The sequence below is a fragment of the Carassius carassius genome, chromosome 34, assembly GCF_963082965.1.
Source record: "Carassius carassius chromosome 34, fCarCar2.1, whole genome shotgun sequence".
Taxonomy (NCBI): Eukaryota; Metazoa; Chordata; class Actinopteri; order Cypriniformes; family Cyprinidae; genus Carassius; species Carassius carassius.
The window spans coordinates 23667157-23691761 of record NC_081788.1 but is presented as its reverse complement, the minus strand read 5'-3'; the positions used below and the strand labels follow the sequence as shown (position 1 = coordinate 23691761).

At 38.3% G+C, this 24605-nt stretch overlaps 2 protein-coding genes across 4 annotated transcripts in view; both read right to left on the bottom strand.

Moving 5' to 3' along the window:
* The window catches only part of LOC132114787 (paired amphipathic helix protein Sin3b-like), a 16176-nt gene extending 4361 nt beyond the window's left edge, over window positions 1-11815 (bottom strand). Inside the window, exons 1-15 of one of the 2 annotated variants that reach the window (XM_059523110.1) lie at window positions 11285-11815; window positions 9768-9874; window positions 9503-9656; window positions 9144-9188; window positions 7902-8240; window positions 7443-7595; window positions 6700-6822; window positions 6465-6554; window positions 6238-6356; window positions 5911-6121; window positions 5249-5365; window positions 4918-5156; window positions 4417-4600; window positions 1225-1918; window positions 914-1083 (exon numbers count right to left, since the gene is read on the bottom strand). In XM_059523110.1, the coding sequence (XP_059379093.1) occupies window positions 914-1083; window positions 1225-1918; window positions 4417-4600; window positions 4918-5156; window positions 5249-5365; window positions 5911-6121; window positions 6238-6356; window positions 6465-6554; window positions 6700-6822; window positions 7443-7595; window positions 7902-8240; window positions 9144-9188; window positions 9503-9656; window positions 9768-9874; window positions 11285-11395 (2856 nt within the window). In that variant the 5' untranslated portion in view covers window positions 11396-11815. The remainder of the gene's footprint in view (window positions 1-913; window positions 1084-1224; window positions 1919-4416; window positions 4601-4917; window positions 5157-5248; window positions 5366-5910; window positions 6122-6237; window positions 6357-6464; window positions 6555-6699; window positions 6823-7442; window positions 7596-7901; window positions 8241-9143; window positions 9189-9502; window positions 9657-9767; window positions 9875-11284) is intronic. The other variant, XM_059523111.1, reaches the window with a different exon arrangement.
* A 559-nt stretch (window positions 11816-12374) lies between these two features.
* Window positions 12375-24605, bottom strand: part of LOC132114786 (xenotropic and polytropic retrovirus receptor 1 homolog) — an 88372-nt gene continuing 76141 nt past the window's right edge. Inside the window, exons 12-16 of one of the 2 annotated variants that reach the window (XM_059523109.1) lie at window positions 20863-21029; window positions 20420-20559; window positions 19850-20071; window positions 14837-15735; window positions 12375-14783 (exon numbers count right to left, since the gene is read on the bottom strand). In XM_059523109.1, the coding sequence (XP_059379092.1) occupies window positions 15678-15735; window positions 19850-20071; window positions 20420-20559; window positions 20863-21029 (587 nt within the window). In that variant the 3' untranslated portion in view covers window positions 12375-14783; window positions 14837-15677. The remainder of the gene's footprint in view (window positions 14784-14836; window positions 15736-19849; window positions 20072-20419; window positions 20560-20862; window positions 21030-24605) is intronic. The other variant, XM_059523107.1, reaches the window with a different exon arrangement.

Below are 24605 nucleotides of genomic sequence, written 5' to 3'. Positions count from 1 at the left end.
TAAAAATTGCATTATTCTGTGTGCTTAAGAGGTATTTGCAGCGCGGGGTTTAACAAACTCAAACACACAGGATAAAAGACATTTTGTCTAACTGATAGTTGTCACTCTGTTGCGCATTATAGATATGTTAAACGCCAAACTGTCAAAAGTGGAACAAAATAGCGGTACTTGTTTGAACTGCGAGCCACACAGACTTTTTATTCGTTTGCCTAAAAAAAGAAAAACACAGCGCGAGTGCATGTGTTTATTAAAGTGACCTATTCAGTTGATGTGGATTTGTAATTTAATGTCTTTAGGCTACTGTATACTGTAATACAAACACCATAGAAACTATATAGTTAGGCTAATTGTTTACCATGGTAATGGGGTACTGTACTTTTGGTTATGACTTACAAATATATGAAAGATGAGGCTGTTACAGATTTCACAATGGTACTGTTTTTGTTAATGGAAATAAATGTACATCTGCATCCCAACTCAAGTAGTATAATAATATATATATAGCAGCTGCTACTCTGAACTCAAGCTCCTATTTTAATGTGCATTTCAATGAGACAAAACTTGTAATATTATTACATGTTCAGTGCTACCAAATCAGGTGCTGGTGCCACTGCTCTCCAATGTTAGTCTGAAGCCCTGATAATATAAATTGTACTGTAAAATGTTACTGTAATTTGAAATTTTGTCCATTTAATTGTAAATGAAATATATATATATATATATATATATATATATATATATATATATATATATATATATATAATATGGCGTGCATCTTCAAACAATGGCATAAATATGTTCAAAATAGTCATTATTAATAATCGCAATTAAAATTTCAAGGGAAGAATCGACATTTATGATTTTTGTCATAGTCGTGTAGCCCTACTCTGTGTAATACAACTCATCGACCCACCTGTCTTACGATGTTCTGAACAAGCTTGTCGGTGGTAAATCCGATGTAAGCATGAATGGTGAACATCTCTCTCAGGGTGTCCTCGTACTGCGTGGCATCCAGGTTTCCATCCAGTAGACTGCGTACCATGTCTAAGAATGCTGGGTAATATTCCTCTAACTCCACCTCACCTGATACAACAGACATTACTAGTACAAAAAAATTGGGCAAGCTTGCTAATTTAGTTCTAAAACTAGACTAACAAATCGGAGTGGAAAATCCAATGCAAAACTTCTGTATGTGGAAGTGCACTTGTGCATCGTTATACTCACTGGGTTGTTTTAGACGCAGCTCCATGGCCAGGTCGTTTGCCTTTTCTCTGCGCCCCTCTCCTATGAGCAGCCGTTCCCGATTCTGCTCGGCCCTGTGTTCCAATAACTGTCTCTCAGCCTGCCTGTAAACCCTCAGCAGCCGTGAGCACAGAGTCTGGTGCAGCCGCAGGAAGAAGTACCAGTTATTATTGACGAAGTACAGGTTGTAGACTCCATCCAGCTCCTTCTGGTGCTCAGCCTCGGGGTCCCGCAGATCCACCGCCTCCCCTTCTGGATTCATGCCATGGGCGGCCATAGAGGTGTCCATGCTCTGAGGGGAAGTGCATCGTCTTCGTCTGAAATCACCATTCAGCTGTTGCTGGCCGCCTGTTGTTGAGACTCCACCTCCTGTGACGGCACCGTCCTCACCTTCAGCCTCCTCATCTGTGAACTCTTCTGTCTCACTAAGCTCTCCACGACGGCCGAAAAAGAGGTCGGGGACAAAGTGCTGGATGATACGCTTGATGTGGTCCTTGTCGTCCTTGTGGATGGTGGGCTGCCGCTTGACATGGTAGATGATGAGGGAGGCAGCGTCCTCCAGGATCTGTTTGTCTTCGTAAGTGAAGATCATGTGGGGTTCGCTGGTCGAACCTGTGCCCGAGCCATCGCGACCTTGCTGGCCCATGCCACCCTCTTCTGTGCTCTGCTCCTGTCGCTGTAGCAGGGAAAAAACAAAAGCACTAGTTATCTGAACGACAGATGAGACTCTTGTAGCAAGCGACCTGAGATGAGCTTTTGCACACTGTACTCTGTTTTTATTGAGTAGTAATGCAGAAAACAATGAAAGATCTTAGTGTTCATGCTTAAGTTTATTCATACAATAAAGAAACAGATCTATGTGCTATTCCTAACTTAACCTGTTGTTACATGGGACTGTACTTGTCTCAGTTCAACCCATCCAGAAGTAAAAACAAACAAATATTTCCAAGTGCTACTTTGGCATAAAATAAATAAATAAATAAGTTATCTGGTCTACTGCATTCCCTAAGAAACATTTCTCAAAGCAAGGAATGCAAATAGGGACTTTTTAAAAATATAACGTTGTACAAATCACCCTGTGAAGATAGAGAAGGACAAAGAAGTGAGAGAAGATTTGGGGAGGAAATAAAGAGATTTTATATGTAGTAGAGTGGAATAATTCATGAGATGTTTGGGTGACTGAAATAATAAATACATACAGTACAGACCTAAAGTTTGGACACACCTTCTCATTCAAAGAGTTTTCTTTATTTTCATGACTATGAAAATTGTAGAGTCACACTGAAGGCATCAAGGGCTATTTGACCAAGAAGGAGAGTGATGGGGTGCTGCGCCAGATGACCTGGCCTCCACAGTCACCGGACCTGAACCCAATCGAGATGGTTTAGGGGTGAGTTGGACCGCAGACAGAAGGCAAAAGGGCCAACAAGTGCTAAGCATCTCTCGGGGAATTCCTTCAAGACTGTTGGAAGACCATTTCAGGTGACTACCTCTTGAAGCTCATCAAGAGAATGCCAAGAGTGTGCAAAGCAGTAATCAAAGCAAAAGGTGGCTACTTTGAAGAACCTAGAATATGACATTTTCAGTTGTTTCACACTTTTTTGTCATGTATATAATTCCATATACAATTCCACATGTGTTAATTCATAGTTTGGATGCCTTCAGTGTGAATCTACAATGTTCATAGTCATGAAAATAAAGAAAACTCTTTGAATGAGAAGGTGTGTCCAAACTTTTGGTCTGTACTGTATATATATATATATATACACACACACACAGTACAGACCAAAAGTTTGGATGGATATATATATATATATATATATATATATATATATATATTCCTGCTGTCTTTATTTGGGAGAAAAATAAAAATGTGCAAAACAGGGCTTAATAAAACTATTCTACTGAATGATAAATGGCAACTCAAATGCTGTTATAAATGCAATTATTTAACTTTTAGATTTTTTCAAATCAAATGCCACTGTGACCAAATTTATGTTCAATGAACTCACTTGTCACCATTGCTGAATTTGTAAATTAGAATGAGGAAAAACAACATGATGTGCTATCTGCCGTGTCGTCTTTAACAGGACAACAAAAATGAACCGACACTCAGCAAAAACATGCCTCACAGACATGATAAATCTATAGAAAGCTTTAAATGACTACTTAACGAAATAAAACAAATCGAAAACAAAAACTCTTTCATTATAATCCCAATCCATAAAGATGCACTTCTCTCTAAAGGCCCGTCTAATGGAGATGGGGAGCCAGGATCGGCAATTCTCCCTGTACCCCCCCGTATTATTTCCCCCTGTCACATTTATGGTAGTTACTTTTGCCGGAGCTTTTTGCAGCAAGCTTAAGCTTATTGCCTGTTTTACGGCAAAACTGTTCAGCACTGCTGCGGGACACAAAACACCATCGAGTCGCTCTTGACAGTCGCCCACTGCGCAATGTGCCGTCGGAGTGACGTCTTTTTAATTTAATTTTTGGACGTCCAAATTCGGTACAAATGACACCCAAAAAAATTACCCAGTTCAAAGATCAAATGTTGAACGTCAAGATGACGTGCAATTTGGGTCATGGTTGGACGTCCAAATAGTGGACCTAGTTTGGATGTCGAATAGATGTTCATTAATGGTCATGGACTGACGGACCGATTATAGACATGATCTGCATGTCTATTTGACGTCCAGTGTTAAGTGGGCACTTTGGCACGGTCTCTCGTAGTTTCCGCCAGCGTGGCAATGATTATTATTTTTCATCACTAATTGATGGATGTCTAAAATATAAAAATAAGGAGAAGCCTAAAACAGATCTGACCCGTGTCTGAACCATGATGTGAAAATTTGCCCGAAGCCGGCCCGAGGGGCGTAAAAAAGGAGGAGAGTGATCTGCCAAATGAGGTGCCGGATCGGATTTCGGAGGCACAAATTAAGCCCTGCTTGTCACTCATCCAAAATTTTAGTCCTTTATTAACCAGAAGTCATTATAGATAAACTCAAATGACAGAGCTAAATTATTACTTCTACTGTCAAAACAATGTGTATGAAATTACAACTCAAAATGGCTCAAAATAAAAGACAGATTAAAAATTATGGAAAAAGCTCTTTCCTGGATCCTGAGTTGTCGTCGTTAGGCCATCAGAAACAGAAGAACAGCCAAACTCACCTCATCATAGATGCTCTCTATTTCATTAAGAAGACTCTTGGATCGAAGAGCCTTCATGTCGTTCTGTTTGAAGTTGACACCCTGGTGGTCCAGTGATTTCAGATATGCCTTCTCATATTGCTCTCTCCAGATTTTGTTGAAGCTCTGCTGGGCCTCCCTCCACTCCTCCTCTTTGGCTTTTAATCTATGGCAAAAAAATCATCCATTTATTCTTCAATCCAAATGCCATTTCTACTAGACTGAAGGACTCTTAAAACTTTAGAAACAAATGCCTGCAAAATTAGGGATGGTGTAAAAAAATACATCTATTGTTTTCATTCTTGATTAACTATGCTGGTTTGATTAGCTTGAAAATACCAATGATTTTCCCCCCAGAAGCAAAGAGCAGCAAATACAGAATAAATAGGTTGACACATTGTTTTTGCTGTCAAATCAAACTGTAGAGATACCCTGTTTGTCATTTAGGTGAGAGGAAAGTTAAATATCACTTATTTTTTTAACCTTTTGAGTACGACAGGAACTGCAGTGGCTGGACTCCTCTTCAACCCCTCTATGATCTCTGGAGCCTTGTCGCCGTAGATACGATAGATCGCACGCCGCTGGATGACCTCAGAAGTTCCACCCAGACAGTCATCCAATCGGAAGCGCTCTTGATCCTCCGGCGAAAGGCGGGATAATTTCTTTTGCACACTTTCCAAGACTCTTATCGTTGCCAAATTAGTCTCAAGCACAACATCCAGCTACAAAGCAAAAAAATAAATAAAGAATCTACATCAACAGAGTTTCAGTTGAAACCTAAATCTCCCAATATTTTCCAAAGAGATCATCTTACCTCAAACCTCTCATCCTCACAGCGATGAAGCTGCTCTTCATATGGTGTTTTCTTGGAACTCACAAAAGTGGAATCTTCTGACCAGGAAGGAAATGAGACCCAGGTATCATTCAGCACCTAAAACAAAACATCGAGCTTAAACCTTGTACTACCATCAGGTTTCTGACAACAGCCTGAAGCCGTAGCAATATCAGGCTGCATTTTTTAAAGATGTCTTGTACACCAACCACTTCTAATTTCACACAAATAAATCTCATTTTTTTACATAAAATTACTGTTTACATACAAGCGTTTGGTGACGATACCTCCGGGTTTTCTAGGCACCCTGGAAAAAGGGCTATTTGAGATAAGTGCTTCCATTCAAATTGAGCTGGGAAAAAAGAAGCAGTGTGGGGGCTCAAACACCCCTTTTTCCAAATGATTCATGGAGATTTGGGCTTCTGCTGATTTGTACCATTATCTGTGAATTGGGACCAACCCAGGATTTGTGTCATCATTAACGCTTCTCCTCTAAAGACCTGACGACCACGTGGCTGGCATTTTTTAAGTGGCAGATTTGCATAATTTCTCTTATATTTTTAGCATACTTCTGAGGTGAAATATGTATTAAAGCAGTAAAGAAAAGAAAAGGGGGAAAAAAATGTCTGATGAAAATGCAGTACCTCTTTGCATATAACAGTTCGGCCACTGCATTTGGGCTGCTGGTAGGTCTTGGGCAGGGCTCTGTAGCTGGAACCCAGGCGTTTACAGGAGGCATAATCCACTTCTCTGCCTCCACCCTCCATGTAGCGGTCAGAGAGGCCAGTGATGGCATGAGACAGCTCTTTATCACCCAAAAATGACTTAAACTGGGTGTACAGTTCTGGAAACTTCCTACAGAATGAGGCACCAGTGGCATATGACTCATGACCGACATGAAAGGGCTGCGAAATACACCATATGAAAACAAACAGGATTAAATAAACATGCCCTATTTAAATCTTTCTTACCCCAAGAATGGAGTCACAAGTTGCAGGAGTTCGGCCCCTGAAACCACTTCCTGATTGAACAGAGCTATGCAGCGTAAGAAATTCTCGTACACCTCCTGACTCTTAAGCAGACGGCGAACCTAAAAAAAATTTATGAAACTGTTCAATGGCTCAGACTACGTAATAAATCCTATGGCAATGACTTGCTAGCACTTACATTTCAAAGCAATTTTGTCAATGAAATGTACCTTGTCAAAGAATGTGAATTCCCGCAAAACTCCATGCTTTCCGACAGAGGCAAAAGATGGGTCCTTGGAACAGGAATACTTCATTTTTTTCTATGTGGATTTAAAAAAAAAAAAGATAAACTGTTTAAGCACAAGTAATCTGCATATACTAGGAGAGATATCAATTTTTCCAGGTCTTTAGGATACAGAGGCAATGGAGCATATGGGACTTGCTTTGGCACAAGTGAACTCTGACCTTCAGAAGTGGGGTCATGTGGGGCAATAACATGGGTCTAGGTCTCTTTTTGCTCTGTTTATTCATTTCCTCATCCTCTGCTTTCTTCAGATTGTCTTTGCCAGGCAAAGAACCTCCAGTAAACTGGAATCAAATACAAAGTTCATATATTTATTCATACATGCATATACACATATATATACATACATATATACATATATATATATATATATATATATATATAAATAATATGTTTGGTTTTTTTTTACTAGTGGGTGCAGGAGACTTTAAGTTCATATGTCCAAGTGAGGATAGTAAAATAAAGTAAATTGTGACGACATCTATCCAAAAATTCTTCATACAGTGGACTACCAGTAAAATGTATCAAATTTTGGGACCAAAAATTATTCAGACGATTTGACCTGACCATGTTTTGCTTAAGTGTTATCTGACATTATCAATATGAATTTGTACTGACACGGTTACACTCTAAGATTGTCATATTCTGTTACCACTTCCTAAACTATAGCAAATAAACTGTTATAATGTATGAAATGTTAAAGGTGTCTGGATACATTTTTGTTTGACTGTAAATCACTCTACTTTTCAAAAGGTTTTTTAATGATTTTGAAAGAAGTCTCTTAGGCACCCTAAATCTGCATTTGTTTGATTCAAATAATAAGAACAGTAGTGTAAACGTTTAAGAGAAAATCCCTTCATTGCAAAAGCGCAATTTTTTAAGTACACAAAGGTCCTTTTCTAACCAGAGATCTCTTTGCGTCAGGCAAAAACTGGCCAAACTCCGCAAGCAGATCTTCTTGACCCTTGAAAAGGCTAGCCACTTTGGAGAAAACCTCATCTTCGGTCATTCCTCCAGTGCTACGCCCTCTGCTCTCCTTCACCTCCAGCTGCTCCTTCTGCAGATGAACACAGGATGCACAAATCAATGAACATCGATAAGTTTACATGATGGGTAGGAAAACAGTCCAAGAGTCTATTTCCTTTAGTGCCAGTTGTTAGTAGCCTAATCTCAGCCTCAGGCAGAACAGTCTGCTATAATTCACAAGCTCCAATAAGACTGGCTTGCTGAAACGCAAAATATCCACAAGCAGAAATTTATATTCCTACATAGCTTTGATTACTTATTAAACGTCTAGGTCGGGTTGCAGGTAGAGGCTAGAGGAAAAAACGAAATAAAAATATGGTTTCACTATTGCTCTCACCTGGTATGTATGCAGAATTTCCAAAAAGGCCCGGTAGATTTCTGGGTTGTCCAAAAATCGGTTTTTGATCTTATTGACGTAACTGATGGCGCTGTCAAACTCTACAGGGCTGGGCTCTGATGTGAGAGGGGATACCGAAGTGGTTGCTAGCTGTGATTGGCTCTCTCGGCTGGGCAGAGGAAGTGACAACCTGCTTGATTGTTCAGGAGGTCCAGATGATGAAGCGACGCTCTCCGGAGAGGTCACGGCTTCATTCGGAGCTGGCCCTGCTTCAGCCACTGCTGACGAAGAGGCACTAACCACAGAGCTGCCCGTGCTCCTTCCTGGCCCTGGAGAGACCTGAGGGAAAAAAGATACCAAAGCCTTACTTTAATACACCAAGAAAGCCAACATCCCCACATAGGTTCAGTACAACAGAGGAACAGGAATGCATAACTTTATATATATAAAAAAAAAAAAAAAAAAAAAAAAAAAAAAAAAAAAAAACATACACTACCATTCAAAGGTAAGTTCTATAAACCAAAGCTCACCAAGGGTGCATGTCTTTTTTTTAATGGAGATGCAACATTTTATAACAATATTACTTTTTTTTATTGTGGTTTTGATTACATTTACAATATTGTTCAAAACTTTAACGTCTGCAACTTAAAAAGAATCATTTATTTTAATGATTTTTAATGGTTAAGAAGGCTTAATTGATTTGATCAAAAATATGGCAATACTCTGAAATAATATTACAATTTAAGTTTTCTATTTGAATAGATTTCAAAATGAAATTTATTCCTGTGATGCAAAACTGATTTTTCCACGACCATTACGCTTCAGAAACTCACTGTAAAACTCTGTGTAAAGTTCCTTAGAATTAAAATATCCAGAATAGTTGTACATATATGTAATTTATTATTATTATTTTATTACAACTATAAATGTTGCCTATGACAATCAAAATGAGATGCATTTAATGGTGAAATAATGGTGCATTTATTCTAAAACACCAAGCTAAGTCTAGTCTTTGGACTACTCCCTGACAGTCTATGTGGCATGACGTCACCAAAGTGTGAACCTGAAGGAAGCCAGCAACGGGGCCCATTTAGGACAGGGCCAAAGTCAACATGAAATCAATATTAACCCTGTGTGCTCTCTTATTACACATTCCTGTCTTATTGTGCACGATTCATCAGTGCACATTATTCCAAATTTAAAAAAAAAGGTCTTTGCAATCACTCATTAAAATGAAATTACTTGCTCCGCCTCTTCTTTTGTCTTCTGCCAGAAAGTCCACGTGGGCTAATGGAAATGCAAAAAAATAAAAATAAATGGCAAACAACTATTTAGGCATTGTTTTATCAAACTTGAATTCTAGTATGCAACACTTGCTTCACAATCTATTCAATTGCCGTTAGCTAAAAATAAAGATCTACCCTAAATTGTTTCTCTCTAAATACCTTGCTTCATTCAGAAAGGTCACGCAAGTAATATTAGCTGTGAATGTGGTTCAATGATGACCTTTTCATGGTTGACGAACTGAAACAGTGAAAATGAAGAACAAAACACAGACACTAGCGCAAACAAGTAGTAAACTGATCCATTAAAAGTCCTACCTGTGAAGACGGTGGGGACTGTAGAAATGCCATTCCATTCTTGGGAATTTCGATCCGATAACCAGGCGGTAAAAAGGCATTAAACCCCAGGACAAGGTCAGGATGCCCATGGAAGAGCTGAGAAACTCTGTTAATAACTCCTGGTGTGTCAATGCTGTGGATGGAGATATCGGAAATACAATCACACAATGCTTTTTTGCATCAGTATTCAGCACACATTTAAAGTGCACAGATACACATTTAAAGTGCACAGATACCTACATACCTTTGAGACTTAAACTCTTTCATGATATCCAGAAACTTATTGTATATTCCCGGATCATTTCCGAATCGTATTTTGACTTGGTCCAAATAAGATAAGGCATCCTCCACCTGCAATAGGAATAAATATTATTTCCCTGAATTATGTTTACAAACAATATAAACCATAATAAGCATGTATACAGTGACAGAATGCTTACCGAAAAGTACTGTGGTGGTACCATGGTACAAGGTATGGGACGGAAATAACATGTATTTACATCAGTTAAAAAAAGGTACATTTTGACAAGTACAATGGTAAAACCATGGTATTCATGGAAGCACTATGGGGCATAACGCAAAGATACGAGGGTACTATTAAAATATGATACAAAAAACTAGACCATAGTACTTCCACAGTACTTTTTTAAGGTATTTTGAAGAATGCCATGGTACACATCCAAAATACCATGGTGGTATTGTGTTGTTGTTGTTTTTTGGCTCGTGAAAAAACAGAGGTGTGGGACATCAGGTCCATTTCATTGAATGACTTGGCATTTGCTTATACTATTAAAGTAATACGGTGTCTACATTCTTTGAATTATGCAAGAAAAACAAAAAAGCACTGTGCAATCTAAACCACTGACGCTACACACCTACAAAACGCAAGTAATTCGAATTTTCCTCTCTGTTCACAAGAACAAAAACCCAACGAGAAAATAACGCACGCCTAAATAAACCTTCAAGATCAAAAGAACAGTTGCAATTTCATATCCAACCACTGCGATGCAGAAAACTGAGCCCAAATCTATCGGCTCAGGAGAAAAACAGCCGGCTTATATTCTCTTTGTGGTTTTATTAATATCCAGCGAGGGAGATAAATGCGCTCACTGACTCATTTAGCTTTGCTGCGTTAGCACTAGTGCTAGTCACAACACACAACAACCCCGTTACGATTTCACAAACAAAACGCGATTCAAATAGCTTTTTAACAGAGAAACGCTTCGGCTAAGCTTAACATACACTTTTCATTTCTTTCAAAGGTCGGGCTAAAACGAAAAGCGACACATTTATGACAAAAGCAGCTGTTTTCTGAGCAAACCCCCCTTTCTTTCTCTTATCTACGTCGGTTATATCAAATAAACCGGTTTAATCGTAAACAAACGGAGTGTAAAGTGTGATTTTTGGCGGAGGCACAAAAAAAATATCTACCGGTTTTGGTTTTAACAAAGAGCAGCGGAGAAACCCCGACCGCGTAAAGGGAAAGCATTAGAGTTTAATTCAGCAGATACACTTTCATCATGTTGACTGGTGAACTTGCATTGCTTTGAACAGGAATCGGCGAGTTAAGCGACAAAAAAATCGACTTTTGCAGCTTAAAGTGATGTAAATAAGTGCGTACGATTTTCAAATCCATTTACGCACACTCAAGTGTGAATGCTTTGATATGCCCCATATGCATATGAACAGCACAGCACTTCCTAATACACAATGCGTTGTAAGAGAGAAGGAAACACATGCACTTGCTGCAATGCTTCTTACCTTTAGTTTCTGAAAGTGCTGCTGCTGGACTTGCTTCTGAACCACATAGGCCTTGTCTTGGATCTGGTTGATTTGCTTCGCAGTGCTGCTGCGAGCCTGAATTTTCGCCATGGTGCGTTTTCTTCCTTCCCCACCAACAGCCACCGAAGCCACGATGATTTACCGTCGCCCCGTGTTTGCAGTTTGTTCTGGCGTACTAAAATCAGTTCGTATCGGGGGGCCACCCAGCTCTCTTCCCCCCACAAGTCCGGTCTACTTTACGGACGGCCACCCAGTTACTCCAGCATAGACTTCCAGCTCAAGCCAAGTGTGTTCAGACTTCTCAGTCCCTTCTAAAACTACACCATAAAGCATACGGATCAACAGCGAGACCCCATCGATATCCACGAAGAGAACCAGGTGCAATTTACATATATTTTTTCCAATGGTCGTATTATTTAAACAAATGATGTATGTCTCTTTAAATTCGGCGGCAGCTGTGCGCTCTTGCGCTCGATCCCAGCGTCCGGAAACGGAGGGAGTTGTGGAGAACTGAAAAGCGCATGCGCACAAACCGAAAGAGGGCGGAGCGTACGGAATCTCAGCGGCCGCAGGCATGAATGGGATTCTGCACACGTTTTTGTTCACTAGAAGAATGTTATAAAAAGTTGTTTCGCATTGATTTAAAATGTTTTATGGCTCATTGATTGCTTTGACCAGTAATTCTGATAAAACTATATGTAATGAGATAAATATTTGACAACTGTAAAGCTAGTAATGAGAAAACCATGTTTAAAAAGAAAAATAAACCTTTTAGTTAGCTATGTATCATTATAGTTTCTTGTATAAAGTATACATCTTCTACCGTATTATTCATTTGGATCCGAGGTTTGTTTATGGGGTATTAGTTTATTACAGAAGGTCAAAGTTTACCACAGTCCAAAAAAGAAATTAGGCTACATGACAAATGTCATGTTTACTCTTGCTTCAGTTATACATTTTGATGTCATTTTGAAAAAAGTATGGTCACAACTGAATAGTCAGTGAGTGAATGCATCAGTTACTTAAGTCAGTTTCTTGTTTATCAATAAATAAAAATGCTGACACAAAATGAAGGTTTTAAAAATAAGCGTGGTTTATAAAACCCAGATATGACAGGATCACCAGAGTGTATACAGAAACACAAATGAGATCATCAGTGGAACCATCATAGGAATACACTCAACATTTACAAACTACTGTCAAAGAGGAAACACTGAGACATTTTCTCTCTTTTTATATCTCTAGTTAATCACAGAACCACACGTTTTTTCTATTTTTCTTTACTAACTCAAAAGTACAACCATCTATCAACTACAAACAATGTCACAGTCAAGGATTTAAAAAGGGATACAACATCAAGATAACAGATAGAAAAGATGCAGAGATATCAAGCACTTAACATCATGGCTTTAGCAAGCAGAAATTATGTTAGGGCTTGTGTATTATTCCAGTTCTGTATTTGTAAAAGTAAATAAATTAATAATAATAAACAATTTACAAACTAAAAACCCTACATTTTGAGGGTTCATCTCATAACACAACCCCTATTTAGGGTGTTAATGAGAATGTTAACATGTCCCAATCGTCTCCAAATCCTCCCCAGCCAGATCAGTCCACGATATAGACCCAAAACCACTGTCATCCAACAAGTCCTGTCAAATGGGCACAAACCCTGGGGATGAAAGTGTTATGAGCAGAAATATATACCTACTGTAAATAAAACCGATCACATTCCATATTCACAACAGCATCTTAGGTTACACTATTTCGACAGAATTCACATATGTAAAACTGGATTGTAACTAATCAAAAATGCCCTTCATCTACCATAATACTGCTCATTTAAAAGCAAACGTTTCCAACTAGTACATAAATAATTAGTACAATAAATAAACCTTAAACATTCTTAAACATATTTTAAAATGTACAAAATTATACTATTTACAGTGCAAAACAAAAGCAGCATGCAGGCAAGACAATTGGCAATGCATTACAAAAAACAAAACAAAAATCACTGGATGGGACAATTTTATGCTCAGCATCCACATACGGTGATGTTGGTTCAGGAAGTGTATAATTTCTAAAAATTTTTGTGTGAACCTTGATAGTCTTCTCAATAAAGGATTCAGTCAGTTCTGAGAGTCAAGAACTAAAGACAGCAAAGTAAGACACTTGTGTGCCAAAACATCATTTTGAGAACAACAAGACTGACATTTCATTAATATTAAAGGACCATACGTTAACACCGTAACACCACATTTTCAATGAGGATAGCACGCTATATTCTTTTGCAACCACGATTCACATGTAGTTTTCCCTTTCTTCTGTTAGCTTTGTAATCCAAACTACATTTTTGCATTCTGCATTCTACATATTTTTGCATCAAATGTGTTTAGGCAATAAATACATGAATAAATAAACCTAGTCACAAACAATGCCTGCTATCTGTACATCTTTTTTTTCATTAGCAGTACCACTTTTCTTTTAAAGACTAAATAAGAAGAGAGGTTGTGAAGACAGACTCATCTTTTCATTTGATTTTAGTTAGAGCTGAAAGATTGTGCTTGCAAAAATACAAGGATGCATGCTGCTGAAAGAGTCTCAAAAACTTAAAGCTGAAAAAAATAAGCAAAACAAACATCAGCTAAAACAGCCCTGGTGTTTTCTTTTTTGATGACAACAATGGATATTATTTATAATAAAAGTCATTGTAAGTGAAAATGACAGTCTTCACTCTCTGCTGTCAAAACATTCTGATAAAGAGGTGAAAAACGGATGCTTTCCTCCTAAATATTCTTTGACATTCATAGACTATGTATGAAAATGTATGTAAGACAAGTAGTTATAGCTGTCTTGCAAAAATGTACATTATAAATGTACATTATAAATCATGTACAATCAAATTTTACTCATTAACGTAAAACTGATAAGAAATATATTGCCACACTCATCAAGCATACAAATAATCAAACTGCGACCATGTTGGTAAGGAAAAAGCTTACATAAAATATGTCTCCTCACCACACTGAAACTACTTTTTGATGCACAACATCTCATATGGTTTACCACAATACAAAATTGATGTCACAACCATAAGAATTACAATCGACATCAGTGTTCGCATTTCCTCTTTGGCTAAGAGTGGTTATGGCAATGCTTAATAAGTGATACAAAAAGCCATGTAGGAAACACATTAGCTCAATTAAAATGTGTCCACTTCCATTCAGTTTGCAGTTGGGTGACCATTATTCCTGAATCTTTTCAGTTTAGTGCATCATTACAATTAAAATAGTTCACAGAATCACCTCTTTTTCAGAGGACAGATTTTATTTTATTTTTTACCCAAATGGTATTTCAAATATTAACCAGCAATTTCAGGTTTACTTATAGTAGTTTCACTGGTCAAAGTATCAATGAAAATAATAATTCTTAACATCCTCAGAGGACAGCAGGACATAAACCTTTCATTTAGCATCAGCTATCGCTCCCCAAAAGAAAACACAATCACAAACAAACTCTCAACACACACACACACACACACACACACACACACAATTCTCTCAAACACAAATCATGCATGGCAAAAATATGACAGCTTTGATATCAAAGCAATGCATGTTAAAAAAAAAAAAACATATTTGCATAAAATATGATGAAACAATAAGTCTCTAAACATTGTGGTTTTTTGTGGTTTACAAAAATGAAGGATTTCTAAAAAGTGCCACCAGGGCCGTACTCTGATGTCATGACAACTCAAAAAAAAAAATATATATATATATGAAAGAACATCCCCCGCCCCAAACAATTGTTATAAAAAATATAACAAACATCAACTACCTAGCTGTTGTTATTTCTAAATGCGCTGCAGTTATAACAGTTATAGTGTGCAGCTTGAGTCAGTGCGTTGTACGATATTATATTTTTCTTTCCTATGATAACTCTCCTCCCTGTAGCTCCTAGTTATTATTTTAAGTTTGTAAACAGTCATATGCAGTAATAAAGATTCAAAAACCTAAACAAATGTACAAAAAAGTATCAATATAGAGGAACATAATGAAAAAGTCTAATAAAAAAAGTACATTGAGGAAAATTCCTGACTTGGCTTTTCCGTGCGCATCTGTATATTTTGTTGTATGTGTGTGTTAGTGTTTGTACGATGTCACTGTTGTGTCCTGATATGTCTCTCGGCTGTTTTTGTGCTTAACTCTGTCCACTACTCTGTCTTTGGATGCTTTTGTGAGTGTTGAAAAGAGAGAGTATGTGAAAATGTGAATGTGTGTATCTGTGTGTGTTTGGGATCAGGTGTGCTGAGGCAGCTCTGGGAGGAACCAGTAGAAAGCGGAGACAGGTGGCGTGACAGCGACATCTGGGTTCAGCTGAAGGCCTCATCGTCCGTATCCTCAATGAGCACCTTAGTATCCTTCTTAGACCTGTCAGAGAAACACACTTATATTAAGCAGTTCCAAAAAGTTTTTTTTGTGTAACTGAATGCATTTAAATTGGTTTGTTGATGTTAAAGGGATAGTAAAAAAAATAAAAATAATTACCCCATGATTTACTCAGCCTCAAGCCTTCCTAGGTGTATATGACTTTCTTCTTTGAGACGAATACAATCAGAGTTTTATGAAAAAATATCCTGGTTCTTCCAAGCTTTATAATGGCAGTGAATGGGGGTCGAGAGTTTGAAGTGCAAAAAAGTGCATCCATGTGGTATTCCAGCAGATGAAGTAGGACAAAGTGTAAGCTTTACATGATGGATGGATGTGCTTTTTTGGGCTTCAAAATCTCGACCCCCATTCACTGCCATTACAAAGCATGGAAAAGCCAGGATATTTTTTATTATAACTCTGATTGTATTTGTCTGAAAGAAGAAAGTCATATACACCTAAGATGGCATGAGGATAAGTAAATCATGGGGTAATTTCGGTGGGGGGACTGGGAGCTCTCGGACTGGATCTAGGGTGTCTTGAGCTGTGTTCCGGGCATGGGTGGAGGTCTTGCGGGTTTGGGGCAGCATGGGGGTGGGTTATTGATTGCATGAATTTGCTGTCTGGGTGAACTAACCCTTTAACAATCTGCACACTTTGCCTATATCTGCTAAAACACTACTTTCTTTTTCTATTGGTCTCTGGAATTGCCAGTCTGCTGTAAACAAAGCTGATTTCATTACTTCTATTATTAGTCATTCAAAGCTTAATCTCATGGCCCTAACAGAGACCTGGATCAAACCAGAGGACACTGCTACACCTGCAGCACTCTCCAATAATTTCTCATTTTCCCACTCCCCCCGTTTGCCTGGAAGAGGTGGAGGTACTGGTCTGCTCATCTCTAATGATTGGAAATTTAATTCTTTAACATCTTTGGGTATCAACAGCTCCTTTGAATCTCATTCAGTTACTGTTACCTACCCTTTTAAAATACATTTTGTAGTTGTCTATCGACCCCCAGGACCACTGGGTAACTTTTTGGATGAATTAGATGTGTTGCTCTCATCCTTTTCTGAGGATGGTACTCCCCTAGTTATGCTTGGAGATTTCAACATCCATCTAGATAAACCTCTGTTTGCTGATTTCCACACTCTGCTTGCCTCTTTTGATCTCAACCGAGTGTCAACTACTGCTACTCACAAATCAGGCAACCAACTGGACCTTATTTATACACGACACAGCTCTACTGATCATGTTCTGGTTACTCCACTGCACACGTCAGATCACTTCCTTCTCACTCTTAACCTCAACATGGTCCCTGCCACATCACTTACCCCTCCACTTGTCATCTTTTGACGTAACCTACGCACACTTTCACCCACCCGGCTATCTGCAATGGTTTCATCTTCACTTCCTTCCCCTAAACTGTTTGCATCTTTGGATGCTAACAGTGCTACTGATACTTTCTGCTCCACTCTTACATCTTGTTTAGACACTGTTTGTCCCTTATCTTCCAGGCCAGCCCGTAACACCCCTTCTGCCCCTTGGTTATCTGATGTTCTACGCGAACACCGTTCTAAGCTTAGAGCTGCTGACAGGGTGTGGCGCAAATCCAAAAATACTACTGACCTTAATGTGTATCAGTCACTCCTATCTTCCTTCTCTGCTGATGTCTCCACTGCTAAAATGACATACTACCATAACAAAATTAACAATTTGTCTAACTCTCGCATGCTTTTTAAAACATTTTCCTCACTTCTTTGTCCTCCTCATCCACCTCCTGCTTCATCTCTAATAGCTGACGACTTTGCAACGTTTTTCATTAATAAAATTAAACACATTAGTGCACAATTTTCCACACCACAATCAGTCAAGCTCATATCACCAGCAAACTTACACTCATTTACATCCTTCTCTTCATTCTCTGAGGCAGAAGTCTCAAAACTCATCCTTTCTAATCACCCTACTACTTGCCCGCTTGATCCTTTTCCATCTCATCTCCTTCAAGCCATTTCTCCTGCAGTTGTACCTGCACTCACTCACATCATCAACACATCCCTCCACACTGGTGTTTTTCCCTCATCATTTAGACAGGCACGTATAACTCCACTACGTAAGAAACCCAACCTCAACCCATCTCTTTTAGAGAACTACAGACCAGTTTCCCTTCTTCCTTTCAATGCAAAAACACTTGAACGAGCTGTGTTCAACCAAGTCTCTACATTTCTCACAAACAACAACCTCCTTGACAGCAACCAATCTGGCTTCAGAAGTGGGCATTCAACTGAGACGGCCTTGCTCTCAGTTGTTGAAGCTCTAAGACTGGCAAGAACAGAATCCAAATCTTCAGTACTTATCCTGCTTGATCTGTCCGCTGCTTTTGACCCGGTTAACCACCAGATCCTCCTATCAACCCTACTGGCAAATGGCATCTCAGGAACCACACTTCAATGGTTTGAGTCTTACCTATCAGATAGGTCCTTCAAAGTATCTTGGAGAGGTGAGGTGTCCAAGTCACAACATCTAACTACTGGGGTGCCTCAGGGCTCAGTTCTTGGACCACTTCTCTTCTCTGTCTACATGGCATCATTAGGTTCTGTCATTCAGAAACATGGCTTTTCATACCACTGCTATGCCGATGACACTCAACTCTACCTCTCATTCCATCCTGATGATCCAGCAAGCTGATGTTGCTATTCGCATCTCAGCTTGTCTAACAGACATTTCTTCCTGGATGATGGACCATCACCTTCAACTCAACCTTGCCAAGACAGAACTGCTTGTGATTCCAGCTAACCCATCGTTTCATCACAATTTCACCATCAAGTTAGGCACATCAACCATAACTCCTTCAAAAACAGCTAGAAGCCTTGGAGTTATGATTGATGATCAACTGACTTTCTCAGACCACATTGCTAAAACTGTCCGATCCTGCAGATTTGCTTTATTCAACATCAAGAAGATCAAGCCCTTTCTTTCGAAACATGCAGCACAACTCCTTGTTCAAGCTCTTGTTCTGTCCAGGCTGGACTATTGCAATGCCCTCTTGGCAGGTCTTCCAGCCAATTCTATCAAACCTTTACAATTAATTCAGAACGCGGCAGCAAGATGAATGTTTAATGAGCCAAAAAGGATACACGTCACACCTCTGTTTATCAATTTGCACTGGCTTCCAATAGCTGCTCGCATAAAATTCAAGGCATTAATGTTTGCCTACAAAACTACCACTGGCTCTGCACCCATTTACCTAAATTTGTTACTTCAGACTTATGTGCCCTCTAGAAGCTTGCGTTCTGCAAGTGAACGTCACTTGATTGTGCCATCCCAAAGAAGCACAAAGTCACTTTTACGGACTTTTAAATGAAATGTTCCCTCCTGGTGGAATGACCTCCCCAACACAATCCGAGCAGCTGAGTCCTTAGCCATCTTTAAGAATCGGCTGAAAACACATCTCTTCCATCTTTATTTGACCCTTTAACTTTAACACTCACTATTCTAATTCTATTCTTTTAAAAAATCTACCTACCTTTCTAATCTTTTTGTATTCTTTTTTCTTTTCATTTATTATGCAATTGTATGTGTGTGTGTGTGTGTGTGTGTGTGTGTGTGTGTGTGTGTGTGTGTGTGTGTGTGTGTGTATGTGAAAAGATCTCTAACACTAGCTTGCTCTACTCTTTTTTTATTCTATCGGTTATTTTTTATTTTTATTTTTGTATTATTTAAAATCCCATGCTACGTGTACTGTGTTAACCTAACTGAGACTTGTTATAGCACTTATATATCATTGCTCTTTTTGTTGTTTTTGATTGCTTCCACTGTCCTCATCTGTAAGTCGCTTTGGATAAAAGCGTCTGCTAAATGAATAAATGTAAATGTAAATGTAATTTTCATTTTTGGAAGAAATATCCCTTTAAATAATATTTTTGAGTTAGCTTTTTTATTTATAACATTTGAACTGTGGTAATTGTCATTAAGTCTTATTAGTAATTTTAATGCATAACAATTTTTTATACGTGTAGCAAATGAAGTTGCCTACTCATAACTATGAAATGTGTATGATTAATACAATATAAAATAAAAATAAAAAATACAATATAAAAAATATAAAATCTCATACTGTGAGGATAGCAGTGGTCGTCGTAAGGACAGGCTGTGACTCCGTTTCCAGCTCTTTTTGCCCTGCCTGTTCCGGACTCCATCCTCCTGGTCCATCATCTGCTCCAGCAGCGTCTGGTCATCAGCGTTTAGAGGAGCCACTGAGATGTCCCGCACCGCTCGGAACTCACCGCAGTTATTCAAGTGCTCATTCTCAAGACGGAAGAAGTTCCACACAAAACGTCTAGAGGGAGAAAAAAATTCAAAGAAAGAGAAAGGATTAGGAGAGAATGTTCTACAACAGAAATGGGCTTCGTGAGGGAACCGGAGGGGGTTTGGGAGTTCAAGAAAAGATCATAATTACTTAAATCATAAAAATGTAAAAAAAACAACAACAATAAAATGTAATATGTTCTTTCTTAATCTGCATGTCATGTGAGAACCAACATTAGAGAACTGAGAATGTGAATGTGTTGTTAAATTATTGAAATAGTAACTTAAAATCTCAGGGGTTACTTCAAGTGAATATTTTAGCTGAAAGGGATTCAGCTAATGAAAATTGAGAGTCCTTGGTTTTACACAAGCAACTCACCTAAACACTTCCAGAGGAGCTAAAATGGTAACCACGATGTCCTCGATGGAAGGAATGGCAGTCATGGAAGTCAGAGAGATCTGCAGTGTCCAGGCGAAGCGCAAGATCACATCTTCTATAATGGCACAGTAGTAGTAGGCCTAAAAGAAACAAGAAGTGTCATTATGAGAACTGGAGGCAACAGATAAATATCCCTGCTGACTGTTACATTATCCCTGCTAGAAAATGAGAACATCTTAAAACAACCTAAGCTGGTTTGCTGGTCTCCAAATGGTTTTGTGCACCAACTAAACCATCTTAAGAGCAGCAAACCAACTGATTAGCAGGATTATTTTGCTTGGCTGATTGGAAGGTTTGAACCTACAACATTGTGCTATATACTATAGGTTTTGACATTCAATATGGTGCTTTAAGATTGTATATTATTTTCTGCCATATCTTACTTTATGTGGATAAACAATCTCCTCTCTCAAGAAGATATTCTCGCCTGCATTGCGATCAAAAAGACCCCAGTCCATCTTTAGGTCCCAGATCAGTGTGTAGAGTGAACTGACGACTGAAGAAAGGATCAGCATGTAGAAAAACACCTCAGCATCGGCATGTTTCTGGTCTGAAACAGAGAAAGTGAACTTGATATTATCACTATATCCACTAGAGGGAGACTGTTTACCATCCATCCATCCAGCTACACTACACTAATACAAGTACCAGTGCCATTGTATCTTTGGTTATTCACTGAAAAGTCATACAATGTCAGAATACCATGTCATATAATAATGTTTTTATATTATTAAAAACAATGGTACTATGACTAAAATGCTTTTAATTAGTTAAAGTTACAAGAACAGTAAAAAATGTATATTAATTGAAATCTAGTGAAGAGAGTCTATGCCATTTTTACTCTCTGTTAACTACCATAAAAATATTTGGGAGACAATTTTTGGAAAGAAGTTAACACTTTTATTCAGCAAGTATGCATTAAACTAATCAAAATCTTTTGAAAATTATAAAAAAAATACAAAAATACATTTTTATGAACTTTCTATTTTTCAAAGGATCCTGAAAAAAAATTATCACAGTTTCCACAAAAAAATATTAAGCAAAAGCAGCACAACAATTTTCTTTGTTGATAATACAAGATTTTTCTTGCAAACTGAAATCAGCATATTAGAATGATTTCTGAAAGATCATGTGACACTGAAGACTGGAATTATGATGCTGAAAATTACGATGCTGGGGTGGTGTTGGCGCAGTGGATAAGACACATGCCTTTGGTGTGAGAGACCCGGGTTCGAATCCACTGTGAGACACCAATGTGTCCCTGAGCAAGACACTTAACCTCTAGTTGCTCCAGAGGCGTGCGACCTCTGACATATATAGCAATTGTAAGTCGCTTTGGATAAAAGCGTCAGCTAAATGTATAAATGTAAATGAAAATTCAGCTTTGCCACCACAGGAATAAAATATATTTTAAAATAAAGTAGAAAACAGTTCTTTTAAACTGCAGTTTTGATCTCATACATGCAGCTTGGTCTGGACCGTATGATGATATATATTGTGGTTATGGTACATTTTTGATAACATAAATGGAACCTTAAGACTATGAGTATAAGACTACCTTTCGAAAACATCAAATAGTCTTACAGACCTTTTGAACAACAGTGTATAATCAGCTATTTTTACATTACTAAATTAAATTAAATTAAATTAAAGGTGCCATGTACAAAAATTGAGGTAAAAATATCCAAAAAATGACCTACATGCATCAAAAGAATGAGAAGAAATAAGAGCGATGATGTCATTAAAAAAATGTCAAGTTATAGTGCTGCAGAGATATCAACCTTAATTAGCATTAGCATTACTAGCCCCGGCCCGACAGGTGTCGTAATACCAGTTTCGGCCATGGGAGGCGGTATGTGGGCAACATAACCACCAGCCAACCTGCAATACACGAATAACTCGCACGGCTTGTGGGCGTACTTGAACCTGATGTCAATCGTGTGGAAAGTACAGCCCACTACTTAATTTCAGTTCAGGGAAGAGAGCGGAAGGATGACTGAAGCCCTTAGCAAGAGACCACCACCCGCTACAGGGAAACAACCGCGCTCGGAATCACAAATCAGATCCGATAAGAAAAGGAGCTGAACCAGAGTAAACATCGGCACTGCTTTCAATCGCTGGACAACTGATGGACCTGAAAGAAATGAGGTTCGACACCGAACTTGCAACATTTCTTTTGGATTGGTAAGTTAGATGCTGTTAGTATTTCGCTAGAAGTTTGTTTTATATGTTTGTGTATTTTTTTTCGGGAAGTTATAACATAGAAATATATCGAAGGCTGTTCGATAAACGTGCTAATGTTAGCGATGGCTAACCGTAGCTGCGTTTGATAATTAGCTAGCTATAACTTACCCATTTTTTTATATCATAAGTAACCTGCTCTGTCTAGTCTGTTGGTCTCTGTGTCCTCTTTGCTTCATGGTTTTTCTGTACGTGAGAAAATTGATGTGTGGCGTGAAAGCGTGTGAAAAGAGTCAATTGCGTGTGTCTCACGGTGAATGCTTGAGAGTTGGCAGCTCTGGTTACGTTGGTTGGCGCTAGCTTGGTCAACATCAGCTGTCTGATGTTGACCAATGATGTTGACAGAATAATCTCTGTCAAATTAATTTAATTCAAATAATGTGTATATACAACTCAAAATGTAATATGAACAAAACGAATAGGAACATATTCACTGGTAAAGGTGAAGGGGAGTAGCTTGAAGATGTCATGTTTCAAAATCACTTGACATCACCCAACGTTCCTCTGGAGGCAAAACGTCCTCTTAGGCTTCGGCTATGGCTGTAGGGTTGTTGTGAAGGTAGGGGCGGAGCATAGAGACTATGCCGTTTCTCGTTTGTTACTCTAGAGTAGACCAATTCACTTTATTGAGGCATACTGCCCCCATCTGGTATGGAATGTGGACTATGACTTGATTTTTTGCCAGACATGACAGATGGCACCTTTAAATTAAAATTTAAATGTAAATTTAAATAAAAAAAATTAAATTAAATTAAATTTATGCATTTAGCAGACGCTTTTATCCAAAGCGACTTACAGTGCATTCAGGCTATCAATTTTTACCTATCATGTGTTCCCGGGGAATCGAACCCCTGACCTTACGCTTGTTAACGCAATGCTCTACCACTTGAGCTACAGGAACACCACATTACATTACTGCTCCCCAAATATATATATATGTGTGTGTGTGTTAAGTGTATATATCCTTATAAACAAGTATAAAAAGAACTACATCTAATTTGATCAGCAACTATTTTTGATTGATCTGCAACTAAGACCAATATTACCAATATTACAAACCTTAAACATAAATTACCCTAAAGTAGCTGTATAATTTGATAAAAGGCAGAGGATAGAAGAGGATAAAGACTGAATGGGAAAGCAATTAGCAGCTAATATCTATGACGAGGCATGGGAGAACATGTATGGAACCATGCCAAAATATATCCATTTTGCACAAGGGCAATACAGTACAAAAAAAATTAACTGTGAAGAACTGAAACATAAGAGAAAGAGTCATCCTGAAGTACAATATTAGAGCATCAGTGTAAGTTAATAGGGGGCGAGACATTTATCAGATAGTGGAACAGTGCAGGTCTCAGATCAGTGAATGGTTAAATATCTTAGGCCTCAGACAGCAGACGGGGCTGAATCTGGAACAGGCCTATCAGTCTTAATAAAGCCTTTCACACACTGCCATTCAGGCGCCAGGAAACCATCGGAGGACTTTTTTTGCCAGAACACATAATAGCCCTGTCCATCCTATTTCAGCCCTGAGCTACGAATGCCCATGTTGAATATGGTTTCCCTAGATTACCCGAAAATCCAGATGTATACCCCATAAGAGAGCAATGCAAGTCTAATCTATTCACACAGGCCAGACGGAGGTTGGATAATGACCATGAAACTCTAAAAACATTTTTGGGTGCATGAAACCTTGATTAATATGAGTAGAATATAAAAAATACTATGAAAAATACATTTCTATTTTAAATAAATTTTAATAAATAAAAGTTATTTTAAAATGCAATATTTCACAATATTATTGTTTTGTGACGTAGCCATTGTGAGCATAAAAGACTTCTTTCAAAAACAACTATCTTACAGACACCAACATTTTGAAAAT